Genomic DNA, 25208 nt, shown 5'->3' with positions numbered 1-25208 from the left:
GGTGCTTTGGTTATTTTTTTTATTAAAAGCCCCGATATGAACTGAATATAGTTTTAACAATTCTGGGTTAACTGCTGCATCACAATAGCACAGAGGCTAATCAATTGTAGATGTTCATCAGCACCATCTGCTAAGCATTTATCTACTTCCTACAAAATAAAGAAAAGGTGTTTAGTAAATTTCTCTTTTCAGGTATATTTTGCTGAAATGTACAACAGTGCCTACTTACAGCAAGTTTTTCTGTAATAATGGACTTCTGTTTATCAGAAAGGTCATCATTTTCTACAACAACATCATGAAGTTGATTTACAAGCTGAGTTGCTGCATGACCCTCATTTATTAAGTCCTGTAACAAAATGAAATGGTGTCAGCATTTAATTTTCTCTTCCCCAAAGTAGTAAAGTAACTTGAACTTTACCTTTACCACAGCTTCTAGTTTGTCAAAAGAGCCACTCTGACATGCAGCAAATACTCCATCAATTGTCTTGGCTGGTATTACCTAAGAGGATATTTTTGTAAAAGCATTTTGTACGTTACTCTGCCAAGCCCAGGCCCACTCCCTTCTGTTCCATGCTTGGTTGGTCCACTGTGTAAAAAGACATTTCCTTACATAGGACATAATCTGCTATCCTGGTACTGTGAATCCAGAGTTGAGAATGCAAGGAACTAGAAAAGGGCCATCTCTAAGCCTTAAGCTGAATTCTGGGCTCCTGAGGTGATCCAGAAAGCTACTGGACTTGAAATAATCCTCTCCAGATAGCTCTGCCAGTACATGAATCCAGTCACTATTATGCAATAAAGGTGATGCATTTTTGACTTTTAAAATCCTTGAATGGCTCTTGTGAAGTACACAAAATTTCTTTTGCTTCTAAACATTCTCAAGTTTGGGCCCACTGGCTTTAACTGGCCAATATCCTAGAGGCTATCATTCTTCAGAGCAGTGGTTAAAATCAAAGTAATTTTAAGGGAAAGTACCTTTTTTCCTAAGTCAAGATGCCACTGAAGAGACTTGATTTAAAAAAATCTCTTAATACTCAGAAAAAGGGGACTAACGCTGTTTCATTATGGTATGAAAATGCAATATGGCCTGAGAGGAGTATTCAAAGATACGTGTGGCCCTTCCAATAAAAGATTTCTCTAGGTTGAATATGCATGTGCCTAATGACCCTTTATCAGAATAGATTCCATTTGTAAGAAAAGGGGTATCAAGCCTAACTGCCACATTCCTGAAACATTCTGATACTAAGTATACTGTTCCTAGCTCAGTACTTGGCACATGCTCTAGACTAAATGTAACCCCCTCCCCCAATCTTTGTTAAAATATCTAAAGTGATGGCATCTGGACGTGGGCCTTTGGGAGGCAATTCGGTCATGGGGGTGGAACCCTCATGAATGGGATTAGTGTCATAAAACAGCCCAGAGAGCGCTCTTCTGCCACAGAAGATATAGGCCATCGATCAACTCATGAACTAGAACTGAATCTGTGGGCACCCTGACCTTGGACTTCCCAGCCTCCAGAACTAGTAAATGAATTTGTTGTTTGTAAGCCACTCAACCTATGGTATTTTGTTATAGCAACCTGAATGGACTAAGCACATAAGAAGCTTTCTGTATATGCTTGGATGAAAATTTTCGAAAAGCCATGTAATCTAAAAGAATTTCAGAGTAACTAGTGCTCTTACCCCAGCAATGTCTGTGATCACCTTCTCTGTGACCTCCTTCCCACCTGTTAATCGAGTAGCACTTTGAAGAAATGTAATGGCCTTTCTTAAGTCTCCTTCTGATACTTTAACAAGACAAGACAGTCCCTGAAAAGAAAAAGGTTTTGTATGTGTATGAGTGTGTGTTTTTTAATCTATGATGACCAATTAAGGCTTTTTGATTTTAATAAAGTGAAAAGCACTACATTTTAGCCTAGAGTTAGTGGGGGGAAATAAAATCTCTCCATTTTTGAGGGAATATTATCAGTCCTATAGTGGCAGAATTCATGTAGACAGCCTCAGTCCAATGGGAGGATACAGATCTCTTTCCTTTGAAAGAAATTTGCAGAGATGTTCTATACTTACCCTACTTCCTTGATTAAATAAACAAAAGAAAATTGAAATTATGGTTAAATTCTGTTATAATGAATAAGAGACCTTTATATTCCATCACTACCAGAATTTTATCATACCAAATCTGTTTATTTTTTTAATATATCTTTATTGACTTCAGAGAGTAGAAGGCAGAGAATGAGATAGAAAACATCAATGATGAGAGAGTCATTGATCAGCTGCCTCCTGCATGCCTCCTGCTGGGAGTTGACATGCAACCCAGGCATACGCCCTGACCAAGAATCGAGCCTCGATTTCCTGGATCATAGGTCGATGCTCAACTGCTGAGCCACGCTGACAGGGCCCAAATCAGTTTTTGAAGTGGAGTTATTAGCTAGGAGACTAGCATCTTGTCATTATACAGAGATCTGTTGTTGCAGAATTTGCATTATATGTATGAAATCTGCCCCAGTTTTGGGTCACTAAAATACTGATAATAAACTTCTAATAGTAAGAGAAAAATTGAAGTTGTAATTCCTAGACATTTCAATTGTTGTTCATTTAGCTTAACTGCCTGAAGAATTGGCATCAGAAATTGAAGCAACACACATATGACTCCTTTCGGGGCCTCTTCATATGCATTCATCAAAGGAATTAGTAATCAAATAACTAATAATAATAATTAGTAATTACCTCATTGCTAATTTTGACATGTTCTTTATCAGCAATGTCTAGTAATCGCTGCTGTTGAATTTTATCTGACAGAGGTTTGAAGCGGAATTTAGAACATCTAGAGGTCAGAGGTTCAATTATTCTGTAAAATATTGGAAAAAACAAGTCAGTGTCTAAAGGATTTCTCCCAAAGAACTCATTTTTTATCAAGATTTGATGGAGTTGATATTAATGTAGCCTTGAAATATTTTTTTTCTCTCCCTAACTGGAGGTTATCAAAATAAGGCTGCACAGCATCTATCTTTAGGGCAATATACATACCGACTGACATAGTTACAGATGAGACAGAATCGGGTGGTTTTAGACTCTTTTTCCATGGTACGTCTTAAAGCTGCCTGAGCAGCTGAGGTCATAGAATCTGCTTCATCCAGAATCACAATTTTAAAAGGAGGACATGGCTTCCCACTGATTCAGAAAAACACATAGAAGTGCTAATTTACATATCACCACAATCTAATTTTAGAACATACTCATCATCCCAAGAAGAAACCCCATGCTCATTAGGAATCTCCTCTTCTCTTCCAACTCTCTGAGCCAGAGGCAGTCATCATCTCTACTTTCTGCCTCCAGATTTGTCTATTCTGGACAGTCATATAAATGGAATCATATGACATCCATCTAACACATTGTCTTTTGTGATTGACTTCTTTCACTTAGCATAGTATTTTCAAGGTTCATCCCTGTACTTCATTCCTTTTTAATCCCAAATAATATGGCAAATAGATATACTGCATTTTATTTGTCCATTCATTTGTTGATGGATATTTGGGTTGTTCCCACGTTTTGACCATTATGAATAATGTTATGAACATTTGTGTACATGTTTTGAATAGACATGTTTTCATTTCTTGTGGGTATACTTAGGGCTAGAATTACTGGGTCATGTGGCAACTCTATGTTTAACTTCTTAGCCAAACTTTTCAAAGTGGCTGCATCATTTTACATTACAATCAGCAAGGTATAAGGGTTCCAATTTCTCCACATCCTTGCAAATACTTACTATATTCTGTATTTTTTATTATAGCCATCCTAGTGAGTGTAAAGTGGCATCTCATCATGGTTTTGCATGGCATTTCTCCAATGGCTAATGATGTTGATAAGTATGTTTACATGTGGATCTTCTCTGGAGTAATGTCTATTCTTTGCCCATTTTAAAACTGGGTTGTCTTTTTATTATTGAGTTGTAAGAGATCTTTATATATTCCTGATTTAAGTGCCTTATCAGATATATGATTTATATACATTGTCAGTTCAAGGTAGATATAAAAAATTAGTCATACACTTTCTACAAATTCTTAATGTGTGCTCTGATATAAATTCAAATACATACCAGATACCAAAAATTTAATCTTGAAACTTTGCCACCTAAGGAGTATTAGCAGTTGACTAAACATCCCGGTTTAACTCAGGGCAGTCCTATTTAATTATTAATAATACCACCTTTCACTCTAAAAGCATCCCAGTTTAGACAAGAACTTATCTGATCACCCTAACTGAAATATACACTGAAGCTTAAGATAGCTGATTTTTTTTTAATAACACAATAGCAAGAGTTAGGATTTTTGTTACATATATACCACCACACTATCACATTTGATTAATAAATACTCTTCAGACAAAATATCAATGGAAAACCCTTGACAGCTAAACAAAATTAGTTATAATGGAAAGGTCATTTCTCGCTTTAAATAATTTAGATAAAAATATGATCTAACATGAAAAAGGAGTTGTAAATCTGGCAGAAGTCTGTATTTTAAACATATACAATGACATGGTATGGAGAAGGGAATAAGCTTACTTACTCTGAACGACTTCCTGATACAGTTAATTGAGCAAAATTCTTCACTTTCTCTCTAACTACTTGTATTCCACGTTCATCAGATGCATTTAACTCAAGAACTCTTAATCGAAAAAGTTCATGCCTATGTCAAAATGAAGCAAATATGAAACATCATAGAGCATGTAAGTAACAGGATTAACCACATTTTAACATCTGCACATTCTGCGGTAGTTTAAAATCCACCTACTAAACAATAGAAGGTACACAATCGCTTCTGTATTTTCTCTTTTGCAGAGACATGCAGTTAACATTCTGGCTTTCTGCCATGCTTTTTTTAAAAAAATAGGTAAATGGATTTCACATAATGCATAAAATTTTAAAATCAATTTTCTACTTAGTACCGTGTCATAACCATCTTGCCATGTCATCAGAACCTCCAGAAATACCATTTTAATAACTATGTGACATTCCATCCTACGAATGTACCATCATTTACTTAATTTATTTAGCATCCTTCTATTGTTAGACATTTAGATAGTTTTAAGTATGTTACAATTTTAAATAATGCTGCAATATAGTATATTTTGAATTATCCCCATAGGGTAGCTTGTTATAAGGAAAATTACTAGATTAGAACATGAATAGTTTTTTTCAAAGTCAGTCTTTAAGAAAATTATTAAAAGTAGCAAAAATATGAGAAATTAAAAAATAACTAAAACAACTGGCATACCCAAAGCACTATTTTGAAAGCTTCCTTCCAGTCATTTTTCTACATATTTATACATATTTTTTAAATTAAAAAAACCCCTAGATTTAGATTTGTTTTATTTTTACTAAATGGCATAATATCCTAAGTATTTTTTCTGTGGGCATAAACATTTATAAAACTGTGCATATGTTTTCTATTTTAAAACCACATATACTATTAAATTTAAAATTTATAATTAAAGTAAGTTCTTTTAGTTCTATAAGGACAAGCATTCTTTTTAAAAGGATATTTTAAAAGTTATATAATTTATACTGACCTACTCTAGAATAACTAATAATAAATTACTTAATAATTTCATTATGACTACATTGCTAAGGCTGGTTCTAACTGAGGAGTTGTGGAATAATCAAAAACCTTACAATTTCCTTAAGAAACAAAAGTTCCTGTCAAATAAATACAATATTAGGTTCACAGCAGCTTCAACTTTTGTCTTCTCATATTTGGTGGTTGCAGAGGCATCTAATTATTTTCATATGTAGGATTTCAGATGTATCCTTTGGTCATATCCTAATATAAAAATTCTGGATAAATTCAAGATACCATTGCTATGTTGGAGCATGTTGCATGGGTATCAGACCTGGGCTGGTATCTTTTATAGGTAAAGGGCTCCTAGACGATGTTGGCTAAGCCAAGACAGGATCTGGGAAGAGAATTCTTGGAAGGTGGCTCAGAGATTTTCTGCTGTACCTGGAACCATACTGCATCAGCTACTGCACACTCTGCTTACACTCAGGATGCCCAAGGGCAAGGAGCTGGCCTAGCCACTCCAGAGGCAGGGCCTAGGAAAGCCAGAGCAAGAAGGAACTCAAGAAGAGGTGGTGCGGGTCAGTAGTATCATACACAACAGATTTGATTACACAACACAGACGTGAACACAATCATTAAGGGAGTGTGATAAAACTATTGACGTGACTGGAGATAGGTTGGGTTTTCTGGGCCCCAAATCATAATAAAAAAAAAAATCACGTCCTGGCCTGGTGGCTCAGTTGGTTAGAGCATCATCCCGTGCACCAAAAGGTTGTGGGTTTGATTCCCACTCACGGCACATACCCAGGTTGTGGGTTCAATCCCTGGTGGAGGTGCATACCAAGAAAATGGATCAATGTTTCTTAATCAATATTCTCTCTCTCCCTTCCCCACCTCCCCCACCCCCCCTAAAAATCAATAAAAACTTATCCTCAGGTAAGGATTTAAAAAAATCACCAGGTTCCCTGTGTGTAATATATTCAAACATTTGAATAAGGTTCAGAATGAAGGTTACAAAAGATGTAGACAAGCTAATTTACTGGAGAGGAGGAACTGGAAATGGGCCCGCTGGATTAATAAAAAATTCAGAAACAAAAACAAACCCAACAATTTCACAGAAAAACCAAAGGCAAATTTTTAGAGAAAGAAAAGCAGTACTAGAGATTTTCAGTGTCAAGCCTAAAAAAGAGAGCTATTTCAACTTACCCAAAGAGTTCCCTAGCTGCTGCCAAAATAGTGGATGTTTTTCCCGTTCCAGGTGGCCCGTAAAACAGGAGATTAGGGAGCTGTAGAGGTTAAATTTTATTTTTTAAAAATTGTACTCTGGCACAAATAAATGAAGACTGGAAATGTCTGGAACAGTGCAATAATTTTCCCAATAGAGAGGGCACAAGTATCTTAATAAACAGATTTCTTAATATAACTGGTATCATAGCATTCACACTTTCTAAATCCCACTTTTCCACATAATACTATGACTTTTTCCCCAGCATGTCTTTCTAATATTTTAAGCTGAATCATATTTATGATTGCCCTATACCTAATCTACTTAGGTGGAATTTTCAAAGCTGAAATTAGAAACCTTTTATTTCTGAAGGGAATCCCAGGCTTCTGTCAGGTCTCTATCCCACCCCTTTGCTCAGCATTGGGCAAGATTTTATATTTTAAAAGATGTCAGTTATTTCAAAGAGGTAATAGAACAAAGGAATAATTGGATTTGGCCAATAATGAGGAAAAAGGAGTGAAAAGACATAGTAGGGCTTTGAATGAGCTGAAGTTGCAAGAAAAGAAACATTAAAAGAGCTAAATATGTATTAAATGCCAGGTAGCACTCCACATCATGATCATGTACCCTGTAGAATGCCTGCATATATCAGGGAGAATTTATAAGAGAAAGAAAGAGTAAGATTAAATAACTGTTTTCTTCTTTTATACATTATGTCTAGCTAGCTTGGCAGCTCAACAAGCAGGCAACTGATCTGTGGTACAGATTAACAAACGTACTAAATTCTAATGAGCTCTCTTACAAAACCGTACATTCTTCAGTATGTCCTTTCATGTAGGGAAATAACTGCACACAGGAAACTAAGCAGTAGTTTATTTGCTTCTACTCTTGCCTAACCCCCACATTCCACCCTTTCCCATCCGTTCATTCTTCACCCAAATCAAAGTCAATCTTCTTGCTACTTAAAACTATTCAGTGGCTTCATACTCCACGTAGGAAAACAAAAGCAGACAAATCAGTTGGCTTACCATAGCCTTCAAAGACATCCATGATCTGCTCACTGCTTCTCTTACCTTCTAGACTCCAATTTACAATGACCTCCAGTAACTAAACACTTTATGGCCTGCACATATGCTGTCCCCTACAAGCTAGGGTCTGACTCCTTTATTCTGCCTGGCCAATTCCTACTGCATTACAAGTCAGAAGCCTTCCCTGACAACCCAATCTAAAATGGGTCTCCTCCGTTAATCTCTCATCAGTCTTTGTTGCACTGGATGCAATTAGCAATTATTTATTATTTATTTAACTATTGGGTTTAATTGTAAAATACCTGTCTACCTTACCAGATAGTAAGCATAAGAAGGTCAAGAATCATTTTTTTCTTTTCACATTTGTACTCTCAGCATCTTGTGCAGTACTCAATATATGCAAAACAAATAAATCAACATATAGATAACCATATCAATTAGAAGACTATTACTGTTACATTGGTAACAAGTAGCTTAAGATACAAACTATGAGATTCACTGAAAAACAAAACCCAAAAAAAACACTCCTAGGCTCCTTTATTTTTAAGATTATCAAAATAAAAGTGCATGAGTAAAGGGATCCACAGTCTGTCTCGCTCAATGGTCTATATATGAGTACTATATAACAATGCCATAGGATAGAATTGGAGATGTTCAACAAATACTTGTTGAACTAATCATTCATTGTACAAATAGTCATCTAGAGCCCACTGTATACACAGCATAGTATTTAAAGGGGTTGGGGGGTCATAAAGGAAGGAAAGGGTGAATAAATTAAGTCTTAAATCTCCCAATGACATTAAACATCACCTGTTACTACTCACATCAGCTCCTTCTAAAGACTTTTTCAGCACTGCAACCACTTCTTCCTGGAAAGCAACTTCATCCACACATTTTGGGCGACTGTAAAAAAAACACACAAAAAAACACCCCACGGAAAAGTCTCCAAGTGTTCTTTTTGCTAAAATACCGATGATAATTCTCATATATTGGTAATGAAATGAAACTTTCATAATTGGAAGTAGGTGGAAACCCCATTTGTATTTACCTTAAACAAATACATACTAAAGGAGTGAAGTAATTTTTCACTTTCTAGACACATAGTTTGCATCTGTTATGCTTACATAAATTAAGCAAAAGGATTTTATTTTATTACACTACAAATGCCAACTAGTTAAAAATTTAAAGTGAACACTTACACCCTGGCTGGTCTGGCTCAGTGGTTAGAGTGTCAGCCCATGGGCTGAAGGGCCCCGGATTCAATTCCAGCCAAGGGCATGTACCCCGGTGACACGCTCGATCCCCAGGGAGGCAACGAATCGATGTGTCTCTCTCACATTAATGTTTCTCTTTCTCTTTCTCTCTCTCTCTTTCCCCTCCTTCCACTCTCTCTGAAAAGCAATGGAAAAAATATCCTCAGGTGAGGATTAAAAAAAATAAAAAAAAATAAAGTGATATTATTTATATATATATACTAACCTTCACCCAAGGATATGTTTTTTTATTGACTTTTTTAGACAGACAGGAGAGGAGGGAGAGAGAGGAAGAGAAAAAAAAGAGAAACATCAATGTGAGAGAGAAACATTGGTTGCCTCCTGTAGGCACCCTGACTGGGGTTGGAACCCACAACCTAAGTATGTGCCGTGAATGGGAATTGAACCCACAACCTTTTGGTGCAAGGGAAGATGCTCCAATTAACTAAGCCACCCACCAGGCAGGAATATTATATTTTCACAAGATCATGCACCTAAGCTGAAAAGGGAGAATTATTTAGTAACCTAAGGATAGGCAACTATTTTGGTTAATACAGTTACATAAACATAGTTATTACATTGTTAATTGGTTAATACAAATTTCTTCCATTACTCAACTGCATAAAAAAATGAATATCTATTCACTTCATTGAGGGCTCAAAATAAGTTTAACCAATATGAAGTATAACATATAATTTTCACTTTAAATCATTAACTACTGATTTTAAGAGAAGCTAGAACAGTTATATTCCCAACCCTAAGATTAGGCTTTGTGCTTAGTTTACTAATCAAAACTCCTTCTCAGTCATATTTTTCTAATGAATCGGGTCAGTGCCAGACATGAATTTCATGTTAGATAATGTTTTCTAGGAAAACCAGTGTATGTTATAAACTAGTTTTATATTCAAATATTCGCAGAGGCCAAGTAGACAACAAGAGTGAAGAAAGCAGAGTATAAGGCAAGAGAAAATAGGGACTATGGTGTACTGAGGAACGTACGATCTTTCCAAAATGAGGAGCAGTATCCAAGTCCATCCAACTGTTGTCAGGTGAGAATTTGCACCTAGTGTTGCCTAATCTCCAGAGAGGCTGAAAACCTAGATATTTTTTCTCCCCTTGTATATTTTTTAATTTAAAAAAATCTAGATTTTTATGTGAAATTTGCCATTTTTAAAAGAATTGTCAGTGCCAAACAAAACATGAGGGTCTTATTTGGCCTATAAGTAATCTGTAAACCCTCAGGTTACAACTACTATTTGTCATAATACCACTTAGCTGATTGAAATTTAAGTGCCACTTCAAAGTATTGTTTTTGCCAAAACGTATAAAAAACAAAAACTCAACAATTTCCACCTATCAGTAATGAAAGAGAAACAGATTATTTGGACTTAAGTAGAACTCCTGATCAAATGCCAGCTTATTAAAAAAATTCTGTTTTCTTCAATGCTATAATCCCAACCCCTAAAACTGTACCTGAGTTATAGAGAAGACTTAGTTCATCCGTAAAATAAGGGAATTAAACTAGATCATTCTAAGGTAACTTTCAGTTCCAAGGTTCTATTAACATAATTGAGTGATTTTTAAGGACAACATCTAAGCCAAGCAAATCATCCCCCCTTAGGTTAAAAAAAAAAAAAAAAGATCAACACTGATTAGAAATGTAATTTATTAGCTATTTCAACAAAAACACAAGAGTTCTTACTATTTTTCCACCCATGGAACAGGTTTGGCTTTCTTGTTTTCTCCACTACTTCCAGCAATGGCAGCTACTCCTCGATCCTTGGTCACTGGTGGTTTAGTACTGATAGATGTGCCTTTTAGAAATGCCTGCATGGTTACTTCACCCTGACCAAGTGCAAGACAGAAAAATAAAGCTCTTTTGAAGCCATTATGAGGAAGTACAGCCTGAAAGCACACTTAAGTTTGTGCAAAGATATTCAAATAGTTACTTAATAAAGGACATCACCCCATGAGCTAGCACCCTCTCAATGCATTGTACCAAAGACTGCAGGGACATAAAAAAGGCCAAAGTGCTTAAGGAAATCAAAATGCATTTACAATGAAGGAGTTACAGAATAAAGATAAATCTTATGTCAGAAAAATTTTTTTAACAGTTCCAAACATTTCGATAAATATGATGTCATTAATGGCCAAACTCTACATGGGCCTCTACCGTCTCTTCCATTTTAGTCATGGGCCTAGCTCTAGTTGACTCTGGAACAGACTCGGCAATTAGGAGAGCTAGGACCACAAATGAAAACCTTCACTTTTTTTTGGGGGGGGGGGGCCTAGAGCTCCACTCAAGAGCCTGTTTTACTGGAGAGTCCTACCATCTGGGCATCCGCTGTTAAAATGGAAACAGCCGTTTTTGCTCATTTTAAGAAATCAAAACACTGCGGAAAAGCCTGGCTTTTACAAATTCATACAAAATCTCACCCAGAAGATAACCACTATTAACATGCAGGTAAACAGGAGGCTATTTTTAGGCATAAAAAGGCATCATTAGCTTGTCCGAAAATCCCCAGCTTTGGTGGCAATTCTTTATTTTTCACTGCTATATCCCCAAGGCCTAGTGCACTGACTGGTCTAAGACCGATGCTCCATAATATTTGATGACGTAATTATCATTTATGACACACAGGCTGCCCTTCTGTAAAAGGAGCTAAGGCCTATTTCATAATGTAACTGAGCTAAATAAAATAATTGTACAAACACAAAGTTCTGTGCTTGACGTATGGGCATATACTCAATAAACAAAATAAACTGTTAATATCTGTAAACAGCCAAGGTTTTTAACGCGTTGGATTCCTCCGTCTCCGCCACAGGCTGCTAAACAGTAATCCAGCTCCGAGCAGGACTCCGGGAGATGCCGCATTGTGCCCCCAGGTCGCGAGGGGGCAGGGCGTAGCGGGGCGGGAGCGCGGTCCAGCCCCGCACGCGCCACGACGTGGGCGGAAGACCTGACCGGGGAATCGCAGGCGCAGTAGTGGAGGAAGAGGAAGGCGAAGGCAACCTCCGCAACCTCTCGGGCTGGTCGGTCACCTGACACCCCGGCTCACCGCGCGCGTTCTCGGGCGATGCCTGGGCCTTTCGGACGCTCGTCTCGGGAGCGAGGACGCGGCCGGCTCGTTCCTGGGGCTTCCGGGACGATGAAAGGGCGAAGCGGTATCGAAGCCTTAGCTCCGTTCCCCAATCTGAAACTATGAGGCTCTGGGAACCCCGAGCAGCCCGACAGGGTGACTGAGTTGCCGCTGTCAGCACAGTCGCCTCGGTTCCCGCCACAGAGCGGCGGACGAAGGGCAGGGCGGGAATACGCAGGTGCATGCGTCACTTCCGGCCCCGCGCTTCCGGCCCGGGTTAAGGGAGCCGCTTTCACGCGTTCCGTTTTGTTTTAGAGACGAGAAGACGCACAGGCCTTTAGGGATGCGTGGAGTGTAACTATGATGCCACCCTGTCCCCGTGCATTCCTCCCGCTGGAGACTGCGGGGCAAGGGCGTTTGACCCGACCGTGTGGGGGAGACCGGGCCCCGCGGACCCGACCTGCTCAGCGAACGTGGGCGGGGCGGGGTCCTCACGCTCGCCGGCGACGGCGGTGGGGAGGGTGTGCGGGCCTTGAGAATCCGAGAATCCCGTCGTTCACCGTAGTTCTTAAGAGGTCCGCCCCTCTTTGGGTTCCAACTTGCATATCCTGTAATGCAATGTGAGCTTCAAGCCAATGGGGCGTCTCGCTGGCATTTCCGAGGCGACACAGTTCGGCTTTCAACCTGCTTCGCCCCAAGGACGGTGCTTAGGGAGGGTGGCGTCGGTCTTTCGCCAGAAGAGGGCACCCTGAGGATCCCTAATCCCCTCTTTGGCCTACCTTTGGCCTGGTAATCACGGAGTAAATTGAGCGTGCTTTAAGGGCAGAAAAGGTTGAAGAAAATGTCTTTCCTTCCTCCCGCTTTTCGTTTAGTATGTTTTTATTGATTTAGAGAGAGAGAGAAAGAGGGGAGGGAGTGAAACATCCATCGGCTGCCTCCTGCATGCCCCGGGCCAGATGGAGCCCACAACCTGGGTGTGTGTCCTGACAGGGGCTGCAGCAGGCGACCTTTTGGCAACGTCCAACTAACTGAGCCACACCGGCCAGGACTCTTTCCCCTTCTGCGTGCATATGGCTTATACCTCTATTAGTGTCTGCCCACTGGTGAGAGGGAGGACCTTGCCGTCCGGCTATCGTCATTTTCTAATCCCAGAGCCCTGCCCAGAAATCTGATGGTGCAGATACTCAATAAAAGTTAACTAATTGATTAATAATAATGGTTAACTCCACCAGGGTACAAGTGCTGTGGGCTCTAGATTTCTGTTGCATTTGCATCACAGTGTAACAACTGTCCAATCCTGCCTCCCTAACCTCTCAGGTGTTGGTTCCTAAAGTACCATCCAATAAAAACCCTGCATGAAAATCTTAGAATCTGTTTCCTAAGAAATTCAACCAATGAGGGTTGGTACAAGAAATGGTCCTGGAAAAAGACTCAAAAATCAAAGTTTGAAGTTGGGTCACCTGCCAGCCTGCTGGTAATGAGAACCCCATCACTGGTGGTAGTGGAGCACTGATAACCCCTGGAATGCTATGCAATTGTTAAACTTTAACCAGTGGCAAACTAGAATGGGATGCCTGTGGAAGGGAGTGCACCAAGAGGTGCAATATCTCAGGACTTTTAGGAAATAGTAATTGTAAGAATTTTGAACTGGAATGGCCATTTGTGGGGGGGAGGGATCAATTCAAAATGAAAGAAAAACATTGTTAAAGAAAGATAATGAAAGACTGAGAGTGATTAATTGCCTTTGAGGGTGATTAATTATCAGACCAAGTGTGGAAGCCAGAGGGTCTTTTGGGCAGCATATGAAATGATTCACATATCCTGTAGCCAGAGTGCAAACAAAATCTGTGGGCCAAAAACTAAATTATAGGATTAGCAGAGTTCCAGAAAAGGTTAAATTCTCAACCCCACCAAGTCTGCTACACCAAGGTCAAGGTCCTGATTGGTGGGGTGGGGGTTGGGGGAATGCTGAGACTTAAAATGGGTCATCTGGGTCAATGCATTTGAAATTTGAAATTTCCATATTTCCCTGAACCCTGTTGACTTACAGAAGTAACCCATTCTTTTCTGTTAAAGGCTGATGATGTAGAGGTTTTTGCCTTCTAAGACAATACATATCTCTCCTTATCCCCCACTCTCCGCTCCCAACCACCAGAGTGATAGCCAGGATTAAGTCACAGTGCAGCCCAGCTGGAGAAATGCTGGGCTGGCTAACCGTAGAAAAGGACTACATGCTGAAGCAACTGCAGGACTGGGCAACAGGAACTGGCAAAGCAGGGCAGCATATATGGGACTGTGCTGGATAAGGGGGGCAGAATATAAAACTGGAAAAGGGGAAAATAGACCTATGACAGATTTAATATCTTGGCAAAGGCCCCAGGGGATAGTATTTAGTTGGTCCTTGGAAGCTTGGAAAAAGCCATGACCCACATTAAGCAAAGTGGAAATGCCAGAACTATGGTGGCTAATACTGGATGAAAAAAATCAAAAGACTCAGAGAAGTGGGATATACCATGTCAGGTCAAAGCCCATTAACCCACTCTGTTTTTAGGATACAGTGTTATTGTCCAAAGTGATAAGGAACGTGCTGATGAGAGGTCTCCAGCATGGTTAAGAAACCCAGTGTTGGACTGCCCTCTGTAGAACAAGGCTGCTAGTAGGAGATGCTTGGGCAGGGCAGGGCAGGGCAGGTCTCCCAGCAAGTGTCTGGCTCACATGTTTCCATTCGTGTTGGCACAGTGGTACTGTCCAGTGTTCCTATGAAGGAAGAGAAAGCTCCAGGTTCAGACCCTCAGGCAGTAAACAAGAGGCTTCTTTAAGGCAGCTCCAGCTCCCCAGTCAAGATGACCCTATTAATATACTAGAAATTGCCCTAAAATTTGCATATGCAATGTTCAGTTTTCTTTACCATTAGATGAGAGAAGAATATGGAAGGAACCAAAACAAAAATATAGTTTGACCATTTAAAATCTGTGTAGGAAGAGCTGCCTCTGAACTAGCAGGATCTAGAGTGGCTCCATTCCACCATCTAGTGGGCAAGAAGGGAAAAGAGACATTTAGAGCAAAATAATTGATCGTAGATTTTGTTGTCAACCTCTAATTACCAAACAAGTGTTTTCTGACTAGTATAAACTCCCTACTAAGTTCAGCTATTAATAAATTCATTTAACTTTTATAAAGCAAAACAACAACCCAATCTAAGCATTAAGCACTAAAACTAAGTTCCCTAAAACATTTGTATTTGCAAACTGAATTTCGAAGATGGTCTGTGGAAGAAAGAGAGAATGTTCTCGAGTTCTTATCACCATGAATTTTCTGGCCCACCTTCCCCATTTATATTATCCATCTTATGTATCACTTTTGCATTTATTTTGCTACATAGACTAGGAGTAGCCTTGAGCCTCTGAGAGTTATGTCTTCCCAAAATACTGGGTAAAATCAGTGGGAGAAAAAATCATTCCATTTATTTTTCAAAAATGAACACCAACTTAAAATGTTGATATAGTCAAGATGAAAATTGGTTAAGGCCTGTGTGAAAATTAGTTTTTTGTTGGTTTATGTATGCATGTCTTTCCATTTTTTACTTATTTTTTAATTTATTTATCTTTATTTTTGAGAGTATTACAGATGTCCCCCATTCCCCCTCTCCATCCAGTTCCCACCTCACCCCAGGCCTTTACCACACTATTGTCTGTGTCCATGGGCTATGCATATTTGCATCTGTTTTTATTTATAAGGTCATTTCTTAACATGTCTATGATGATTTGCATTTTGTCCAGTGGAAGACACTGGCAGCCGAATCTTCCCCAGAAGGCAGTGACAGCAGCCTGCCTGAAGTGGCCAGTGCTGATCTGTGGTGTGCCAGCACACGTTAGACTAACTCACCCACTACCCTAGATATTGTTCCCTTCACTGTTATGTGAAAAACTGAGGCTTGTGACCCATCACAAACAAATCCTGACTGTGCCCAGGGCCTGACTGAGGCGAACAGTGTCAGTTTGGCTGGCTGGCTGACTGATTCCATTTCCTCCCCTGGGAAATGAAACACTTTCACCAAGGGATGTTCTTTAAGGTTTTCTCTAATTCTAAGAATTCCTCTGCTAGGAGCTGTGGGGTTTATAGAAGTGCAAATGATTTTGTTTCTGTTGCCAAGTAGCCCAGGGTCCAATGGAAAGGACAGTGCTGAGGACACACACAGAGTGGGATGTGGTTATTATAGAGCATATGTTCTTGAAGGGACATCATGGCAAGCTTCTGTGTGACCTCCCACCACATTTCTCCACTGGTCCTCACCTTCTTTCTCTGTTCTTCCTTTCCCATATGTGGTGGCATATTTTCACACTTCCTATAGTGCACATGCATGCAGGCAGTCTTGATGTAGGTTTCTCAGCAGACTTCTCTGCTTTGGCCTGTCCAATGACCAATCACAATAGATGCATGTCTCAATGAGGACATGTAAGACCAGAGCTGGACAGAAGAACTTTCAGGGTTCTGACTATTAGAATAGTCAAGAAACAATCACTTGGGTCTTCTGAAACACTTTTCCCACTGACTAGCTAGCCACTCATGACAGAAACAGCCCAAAGCTTTCTCAATCAGCCCCTCTTCTGATTCTCTTTCTTTTCTTTCTTCCTTCTCTGCCCTGGCCTAGAATGATACTTTTCCAACTGTGGGTTTTAATCCATTAGTAGGTCAGAAAATCAAGTTAGTGGATCTGGACCAGCATTTTAAAAAATGAAATAACACAATGCAAACTATTAAAGGGAATCACCCATAGGGTAATATCATGTAAAACTTGTTTTAATGTGTATCTGCGTGTGTGTGTACACTGGGTCAAGATGTGTTTTAAGGCAATAGGATAGCCCTGCCCCTCTACCCTTACCTGTGGCACCATGAGATGAGGAGGCCATGTGTGCTGACAGTCCCCAGCAGGGAGATGGCATCTGAGTCTTGGCAGTGCTGGGAGGATGCTTCCTTTTTCCAGGCTTAGGAAAATCATTACCTGGAGGTGGGGAGTGGCTCAGATGACCCTGAAATAATGCAATCAATTGACCAAGTGTGTGAGAACCCCTCTGTCTGGTCCTTTCTGACGTTCTTCAGCTCTTTCTGGCTTTCTCATTGGTCTAGCCATTTCTTCACACATACCCTTGGAGATGAGTCTCACCTTCCTCCACCTTTTGATTGCTGTTTCTTAAACATCTGTAGGAAAGGAGGGGGGTTAAGGCCAGCCAGCTGTGACATGCAGGTGAGCTCAGCTTCAGAGGAGGCAGAAGAGTGCTGCTGCTGAGTCTCAGGGTGGTTCTGCAGAGCAACTTCGTTAGGCATTTGGCATAACCAACCATGACCTCTACCTGCATTCAGCAACCATTGAAGGGTTGAGGAGATGTCTTTCCCAAAGGTGGGGACCTGCTTTAGACCCAACCCAGGCTTGTGAGTCAACAGATTGGGATTTTTAAAGCACACAGATCTCTTTGCTGCATGAACAGCACTGACCATGTTACCAAATCAAAAGAGAGTGTGATCTGTGGTGGCATATTTTCACACTTCCTATAGTGCACATGCATGCAGGCAGTCTTGATGTAGGTTCCTCAGCAGACTTCTCTGCTTTGGCCTGTCCAATGACCAATCACAATAGATGCATGTCTCAATGAGGACATGTAAGACCAGAGCTGGACAGAAGAACTTTTAGGGTTCTGACTATTAGAATAGTCAAGAAACAATCACTTGGGTCTTCTGAAACACTTTTCCCACTGACTAGCTAGCCACTCATGACAGAAACAGCCCAAAGCTTTCTCAATCCTTTGGACCACAGTCGTTTTCTGAATCTTTGGAAATGGTGCTGGCTAAGTGCAAAGTGCCCAAACCTCCTGGCCTTGCAAGAAGACCCTCTCCACACACCTCCCATCCCAGGTGGGTGACCAGAGGAGCCAGTTCAATACCAGTCATCATGGCTGGTGTTCCCAGATGCCTCCCCCAGGATGGTCCACTCCGACCTTCCATTTGGCCCAGTGAGGCTTGTATTTTTTCAAGGGCCTCACATACAGTAGCCACTCAGGAAATAGTTGCTGAATGACTTGTGGTTACAGTACATTTTTAAAGCCCTTTGAAAATAAAAAATAAAGATGACTCTTCTGTGGGTAAAAATTTTATCTTTCCATTTGTTTGATGAGAATACAGAACAATGATATCAAAATCTAAAGCTTTTGGAAGAATTATTCACATTCTCTATGGTTTAAAGATATTGCCTGTTGTCCCCTAGAAATAACATGTTCCAGCTGACGTAGCTTGAGTAAGGCCAGCCTTGATTCTCTAAAATTTGGTGGTGTTTTGAATGAATACTAAACACTAACCATGCATTATGCAATATTTAGAGGAAATCATCTAAATCAGCACATTCCAGATGTGTCTTTCAGTAAGAGAATACAATAAGTGAGCAATTTTCTTCCTCAAGTTGCAATATGGGAGAAAAGAAAGCACTTATCCTGGCTCAAATAAATTTTATAGGTGGAACACCTGCATCCTGTTACTAACCCCTTCATTTCCCAAACTCTGACTGCAGAACTCTTTCCTTTGTGGAATGCCACATGCCATGTGTATTAGTCAGCTGCTGCAACACCAGACCCAACAATACAATGGCTTAAGTTTATTCCTATCTCATGTACCAGTCCAGGGCAGGTAGGAAGACTGCTCTGATCCACACAGTTAGCCAGGATTCCCAGTTCCACCTGGTTTTTCCACCAGGCCTAGTTTTGTCTGTATGGTCAAAACTGGGTCACAGGCCTATAGCTAATAATATGTATTGTATACTTGAAAGTTACTGAGAGTAGATTGTGTTCTCACCACACACACACACACACACACACACACACACACACACACACACAGAGTTAACTATGTCAGGTGATGGAGGTGTTATTTATCTTGATCTTGGTAGTTAGTTCACAATATACATGTATATTAAGTCATTGCACTTTATACTTTAAATATATACAATTGTATTTGTCAATCATTAAACTTGGAAAAATCATGTAGCTGTACAAAAAACAAAGCAAAACAGAATACCTTACCCTCCAAAAAACTGGGTCACAGGCATATCTGTGTTCAAGTTCACAGGTAGAGAAGAAATTGAAGGACCACATGTGCAGTATTTTAAGACTCTATCTGGAAGTTGCATACATCACCTGTCAAATTCTGTTGGTGAAAACTTTGTCATATGGTAACTTCTAGCTTCAGGGAGGGGTAGAAATTATAGACCCTAATAATGGAGGCTATTTCCCAGCTATCAGTCCATTAATACATATCATAGTCCCTCAACCAGCTTGCAGTAAAGCAGGGGCTAGAATCCAGGTCTTCCAGCTCCTGGTCCCGAGTTCCCATTGCCAAACTAGCATTTCTGTACTCAGACAACATATATGGAGTCCTGTATGCCAGGCTCCATATCAGAGTACAAGGATGGAAGACAGTGTTGTAAAACATAGTCTCCTAATTACTATTTACTCTGGTATGAGGTTTTATATGTGGATAAACTTTCAAATATAACTTTAATAATTGTATCTCATAACTTTGCATCATGCTGCTTTCATTGGTCAAGAGGATGGGTACTCCCAATGAGGAATAAACACCTAAAGTGAACAGAGTTAGACAATTCTGAAATAGACACCAATGCACTTGAAAAGTAAGTATATGAAAAAGACATTTAAAATTGAAACTGAAAGATAAATATGCATGAAAATGGGTATTGGGTTCACTAAGTATGTAGCAAAAAAATAAAGCTGGATTTTATTTCATTTTTTAAAACAGGGAATTACTTATGCAAGACTCCAAAACAAAGAATCAGATTATCTTTCCTTCCTCTTGTTGGAAACCCGGGGCAATTTTTATTAATTTTGTAAATTCTTACACTGCAATAAGCTGAAATATGCTTAAAGGATAGCTATAACACTTTTTTAAATTAACCAGTTTAATGTATTTAGAAGTCCCTAGTACCTATTAAAAGTAATAACTCCAAATGTTCTCTCCCTTCTGTACTCAGCACAAACCACTTACCAGAGAAGGGCTTGGCTCTTGATCAGGGTCATCAATCACATAGAAGCCACATTCTTCTATTGCTTGGTAGAGCGTGATGTATTTGGAAGCCTTCTTGGTCCTCGAGACCACAAATTTCTCTGTGAACTCATCTTTGTCCAGATGCTCTTTGCCTTCTGTGGTCAGACTGCAGCTAATCAGTTGGAGGGTGTAACTATAGCAATTGTGATCTTCTTCATACCTGTGAGGCAGCCAGAACCCCATGGTGGAGAAGTCCTCCAGGTACTTGTCCCACTGATCTATCAGCCTAAACATGCCAGGCTACAATAATGGGATACTTATGTCTGCTCCCAGCCTGCTGCTTCTCGCTGGATGCTGTGCTTGGTGTAATCGTATACGACTCCATCTGTGTTGGTTATTCCAATGTGAAGATCAGACCTCCCGTCATTGTCCCTAAGAAATGTCCCTTGACTTGGTCTGAGGAGGAATGAACATTTCTCTTGATATCCATTGGTTAATGGGTTGGATATGCTAACAGGTGCTTCCTCCAGCTTCCTAGAGCCCATGTCCTGCCCGCCGAGGGGGCAGCGTTGCAACACACTAAAGCTGCAGATGTTTTCCTACAGTGGTTAAATTTAATCCCAGATTTTCTTTTAGTTGAAACAGGAAAATCCATATGACCCTACCAAGCCAAGAAAGCTGCCACTTAGATACCAGCAGATAGTGGACCAGTCAAAGACTGCCAAATGTACTTGAAAGCCAGTTAGAAAGCTTTCCTCACTTTAAAAAAGTCCACCCTACTAGAATTAGAAAATCCCACCCTAAAAGGACACTCACCAGACTGTCATAGGAGTTTCTCTTTCCAGCCTATAAAATTCATTCTCCTTTTAACCCCCTTTCAATCTCTACTGGAATAAAATTGATGGCAGTGACTCCCTTATAATAGTAAGCTTCGAATAAATAGCCTTTGATTAACTCTATAGATAGTCTTTGTCCTTTTGACAAAATAATTACAGGTTGGTCAAATAGTGAATTAAAAGAAAAATAAATCATGAACATTCTAGAAGAAAATATATTTTGAAGAATAACTTTAGAGTGGGAGGGATCTTCCAGGCAAAACACAAAATCCAGAAGCCAAAAAGAAAGTGGTAAAAAATTAGGCTAAACACGAAGCAAAAAAATTTTTGTATAAAACATTTTTAAAGGTAAAAGATGAAATTTCAAAACATATAACAAAGGATTAATTTCCTCAGTGTACAAAAACTTTTAGAAATTAATGAAAATAACTCAATAAAAATGGACAAAGGAAATAAACACAATTCATAGGAAAATAAATACAAATAACCAATAAATATATGAAAAACTTATCCTCGCACATAATCAAAGAATTACATATTAAAACAAAATACTTTAAAAAATCTATTAGGATGTCAAAATTTTACATGACAGTATGCAATGTTGGTAAGAATATAAGGGAACAGGTGCTGTCGTGCCATGTCGGGAGCAGGATAAATCACAATTGAATTTTTGAAAGTCAATTTACAACAACTACCAAGAGTTAAGATGTGCATACTCCTTGATCTTGCAATTCTACTTTTAAGAATCTATTTTATGAGCAAAGAAATATATGAACAGGGATATTCAGGTTTTTTATGTGTAGGTTTTGTTTGGGCATAGTTTTCATTTTGGGGGAATAAATGCTCAGGAATGTGATTGCCGTTAACTTTTTTAAGAAACTGCCAAACTGTTTTACAGAGTGGCTGTACCATTTTTCATTCCCATTGGCAATTTATCAGTGATCCATTTTGATTGTGTCATTTCCCAAATTTAGTATTCTCAATGGGTTTTTGATCCTAAAAAATATGTGCTATCTCTTTTTCCTACCTTTTAAAAAAATCAGTCTGTAGTTTATGTTAGTGCTCACTCTTAGAGTTGTGCCGTCTATAGGTTCTGGCAAATGTATAATGATATGTATCACCATTCTATGTTCCCTATGGTTTTCAATTTTAGCCTCTCCAGGAGATGTGTAGTGATATCTCATTTGGGGTTTTCATTTGCGTTTTCCTAATGGCAAATGATGTTGAACATCTTTTCACGTGCTTATCTGCCCAGGGCCAGCTGGTAGTGTGTGGGTTCTTGACTTCATGCAGGAAGAATTTCACAACACAAGTCCAGATGACTGTGAGGGAACATTTGTTAAAGCTGGGGACAGTAAAACAAGAGAGGGCTTAGCGTAGAAGAAGCAACAGGAGGGCCTAGGCTGGGCTGCCGGAGCTCTCTGGAAAGTCAGAGAAAAGGAGGCCTTGGGGTCAAGTTCAGGGCACTAGCCTGCAATGAGCTGCCACTGCCCATTGCTACCTACCTGCAAGTCTGTGGGGTCCCTTAGAGTTTAGGAGATGTGTGCCTGTGCCAGGAGCGGGGAAAGGGAATGTCAGTGTAAGGGGGGGGAGGGGTGCTCCCCAAAGGTCCTTTGTCCTGAGGTCTTTCTTTCTTTCTTTCTTTCTTTCTTCTTTCTTTCTTTCTTTCTTTCTTTCTTTCTTTCTTTCTTTCTTTCTTTCTTTCTTTCTTTCTTTCTTTCTTTCTTCCTTCCTTCCTTCCTTCCTTCCTTTTCTTTCTTTCTTTCTTTCTTTCTTTCTTTCTTTCTTTCTTTCTTTCTTTCTTTCTTTCTTCCTTCCTTCCTTCCTTCCTTCCTTCCTTCCTTCCTTTCTTTCTTTCTTTCTTTCTTTCTTTCTTTCTTTCTTTCTTTCTTTCTTTCTTTCTTTCTTTCTTTCTTTCTTTCTTTCTTTCTTTCTCTCTTTCTCTCTTTCTCTCTTTCTCTCTTTCTCTCTTTCTCTCTTTCTTTCTCTCTCTCTCTCTCTCTCTCTCTCTCTCCCTCCCTCCCTCCCTCCCTCCCTCCCTTTCCTTCCTTCCTTCTTTCCTTCCTTCCTTCCTTCCTTCCTTCCTTCCTTCCTTCCTTCCTTCCTTCCTTCCTTCCTTCCTTCCTTCCTTCCTCTTTCTTTCTTTCTTTCTTTCTTTCTTTCTTTCTTTCTTTCTTTCTTTCTTTCTTTCTTTCTTTCTTTCTTTCTTTCTTTCTTTCTTTCTTTCTTTCTTTCTTTCTTTCTTTCTTTCTTTCTTTCTTTCTTTCTTTCTTTCTTTCTTTCTTTTTCTTTCTTTCCTGTGTCCCAGGTTTCTTTATTTAAGATCAAAGTGATAGGTGATGTGGGGATTAAAATCAAGAGCATCATTGAACTCCACCTTCCCTCCAACCAGTTCCCCAAATTCCTGCCCCCACACCATTTGTGCTCCCAATTCTGTAGAGAAGGAAGAACTTAATCCCAAAGCCCTGGGACAATTCTCGGGTTCTTTCCCTCACTCTCCCTGTCCTGGGAAGGCAGGCAGCTCAGTTTGAGTGCATGGGAGAGCCTAGAGTGGTGGCAGACACAGAGGGAAAGGTTTCACCCTCAGGGAAAGGGACCGAGGAGTACAGCGTAGTGAAGCGAGGGCCCGCACAGCCTGGGGCCCTGGTGCCAGAGGAAAGGATACTGGTCCCCCTGAGGAAGGAGGCCCAGAAACCTCAAAATCCTCTCGTTCGGAACAGTCACTGCTCGATCGTTTGCCCTTCTGGTGACGGTTGCAGAACCACACCCGGCCCATGTCCTTCTCCAGCCCAGGCTGCTGGGCCATGTGGCTGATCTGCTGCAGGCTGGGCTTCGGGCACTGCAGGAGCATGTTCTCCAGGTTGCCCCTCACTCGGGCCTCAATACTCGTTCCCTTTCCCTTTCGGGCCTGCACAAGGGTCTCTGCTTTGCATCTCTCCTGCAGGTTCTGGCTGTTGTCAGCTTCCTCCAGCCACTTCTGCAGCAGGGCCGCAGCTTACACATGTTCTTCAGGCTGAGCTGCAGAGCCTCGAAGCGGCAGATGGCCGTTTGGCTAAACACCTTCCCCAAGAGAACGCCCAGGGAGAGCCCCCCATCGGCCTGGGCGTATCCCAGGGCCATCCTCTTCTGCTTCAGGAGCTTGGCGAATTGCTCCAGGCCTTTCTGCAGAGCTCTCATGTTCTCCTCCTCGGGGTTCAGCTCCAGCTTCTCCTTGGCCGGCTTCATGGCCCCCAGCAGGGCAGTGGTGGGCTCAGGGGACCCTCCTGGGAGCTGCTCTCCATCCCGGCTCCCGCCTCGCCCTCTGGCTGAGGGGTCTCCAGGCCGCCTTGGGGTGCCAGCCCCACTCCAGCCTGAGGTCCACAGTTGGCCATCCCCCCGCAGAACTCATAAGGCAGGGGGCATGGGGGAACTCCCCACACCTCAGCCCAGGTCCAAGCCCCTGCCTGACTCCAGACTGGCCGGGAGGGCCCTGGAAGCCCAGCCAGGTCTGAGGGTCAACCCAGCCTGGCTCCTGCCCTCCTGGCCCATCGCCTCCATGCCTGGTGGGGGTGAGAAGGCAAAGTCGGAAGCCAGGTGTCCCACCACGGGAAGGTCGGTGCCCCAAACAGGGGCTTGGTGGAAGGAGGGCTCTTTATTTCTCTCTTGGAGGTGGAAATCTTAAGGAGGTCTCAGGGGAGTGTCTCAATAGAATATGCATCAGCTTTCCAGGTGTGATCTTTCAGGGTCGTGGACTCCACTGATTGATGCCAGGGCAGGGGGTCACTGGTCAATGTAGCTGGTCCTGAGGCAGCCGTGGCACCTCTTGTCTGGTTTTGATGCTTATCTGGACCTGGAGCTGAAATACAACTGAGGCCTAGATGTTATCTTTAGAGAGGAAGCACTTAGGTCGTCTAAAGTGCATGACCAGCGATATGCTGGGGGAGGATAGGCTCTCCTGGGGATAAGGCTCTTGTTTTTCCGTTTCCACCCTTGCTAAGCAGCTGGGGCTTCCTGCCCTGGTGAGTTTCTGTACCTGGCCCACCTAACACAAACCATTTACTCCCAAGGGTCCTTGGTTGAGGGAAGATAGGGTTTGCTAGGTGGCTGCAAGCTGCTGTTTAACAATCTGTCTGTTTCCCTATTACACTTGCCCTGGCTTACTGGCCTGTCTCACAAGAAGATGGGCTCTTGTAGATATAAA

At 40.9% G+C, this 25208-nt stretch overlaps 1 protein-coding gene and 2 pseudogenes across 2 annotated transcripts; all 3 read right to left on the bottom strand.

Moving 5' to 3' along the window:
* Positions 1-2: 2 nt before the first annotated feature.
* RFC4 (replication factor C subunit 4) lies at positions 3-12356 on the bottom strand. 2 transcript variants are annotated; one of them, XM_016200080.2, is made up of 11 exons: positions 12109-12356; positions 10769-10911; positions 8638-8716; positions 6767-6846; positions 4568-4687; positions 3027-3170; positions 2727-2847; positions 1683-1808; positions 419-499; positions 230-346; positions 3-149 (listed from the first exon to the last, which is right to left on the bottom strand). In XM_016200080.2, the coding sequence occupies exons 2-11, from the start codon at positions 10897-10899 to the stop codon at positions 54-56; spliced, it is 1095 nt and encodes a 364-aa protein (XP_016055566.1). In that variant the 5' UTR covers positions 10900-10911; positions 12109-12356; the 3' UTR covers positions 3-53. The 2 variants fall into 2 exon arrangements, with proteins under 2 accessions (XP_016055566.1, XP_016055565.1); XM_016200079.2 differs by having other exon boundaries at positions 12126-12356.
* Positions 12357-19148: 6792 nt separating this feature from the next.
* LOC107527372 (MKRN2 opposite strand protein pseudogene) lies at positions 19149-20847 on the bottom strand (annotated as a pseudogene).
* A 2703-nt stretch (positions 20848-23550) lies between these two features.
* Positions 23551-24031, bottom strand: LOC107527371 (POU domain, class 5, transcription factor 1 pseudogene; annotated as a pseudogene).
* Between the last annotated feature and the right edge of the window lie 1177 nt (positions 24032-25208).

The sequence above is a fragment of the Miniopterus natalensis genome, chromosome 6, assembly GCF_054644295.1.
Source record: "Miniopterus natalensis isolate mMinNat1 chromosome 6, mMinNat1.hap1, whole genome shotgun sequence".
Classification (NCBI taxonomy): domain Eukaryota; kingdom Metazoa; phylum Chordata; class Mammalia; order Chiroptera; family Miniopteridae; genus Miniopterus; species Miniopterus natalensis.
Note: the sequence above shows the minus strand (reverse complement) of the source record. Positions and strands in the feature narration are given on the sequence as shown.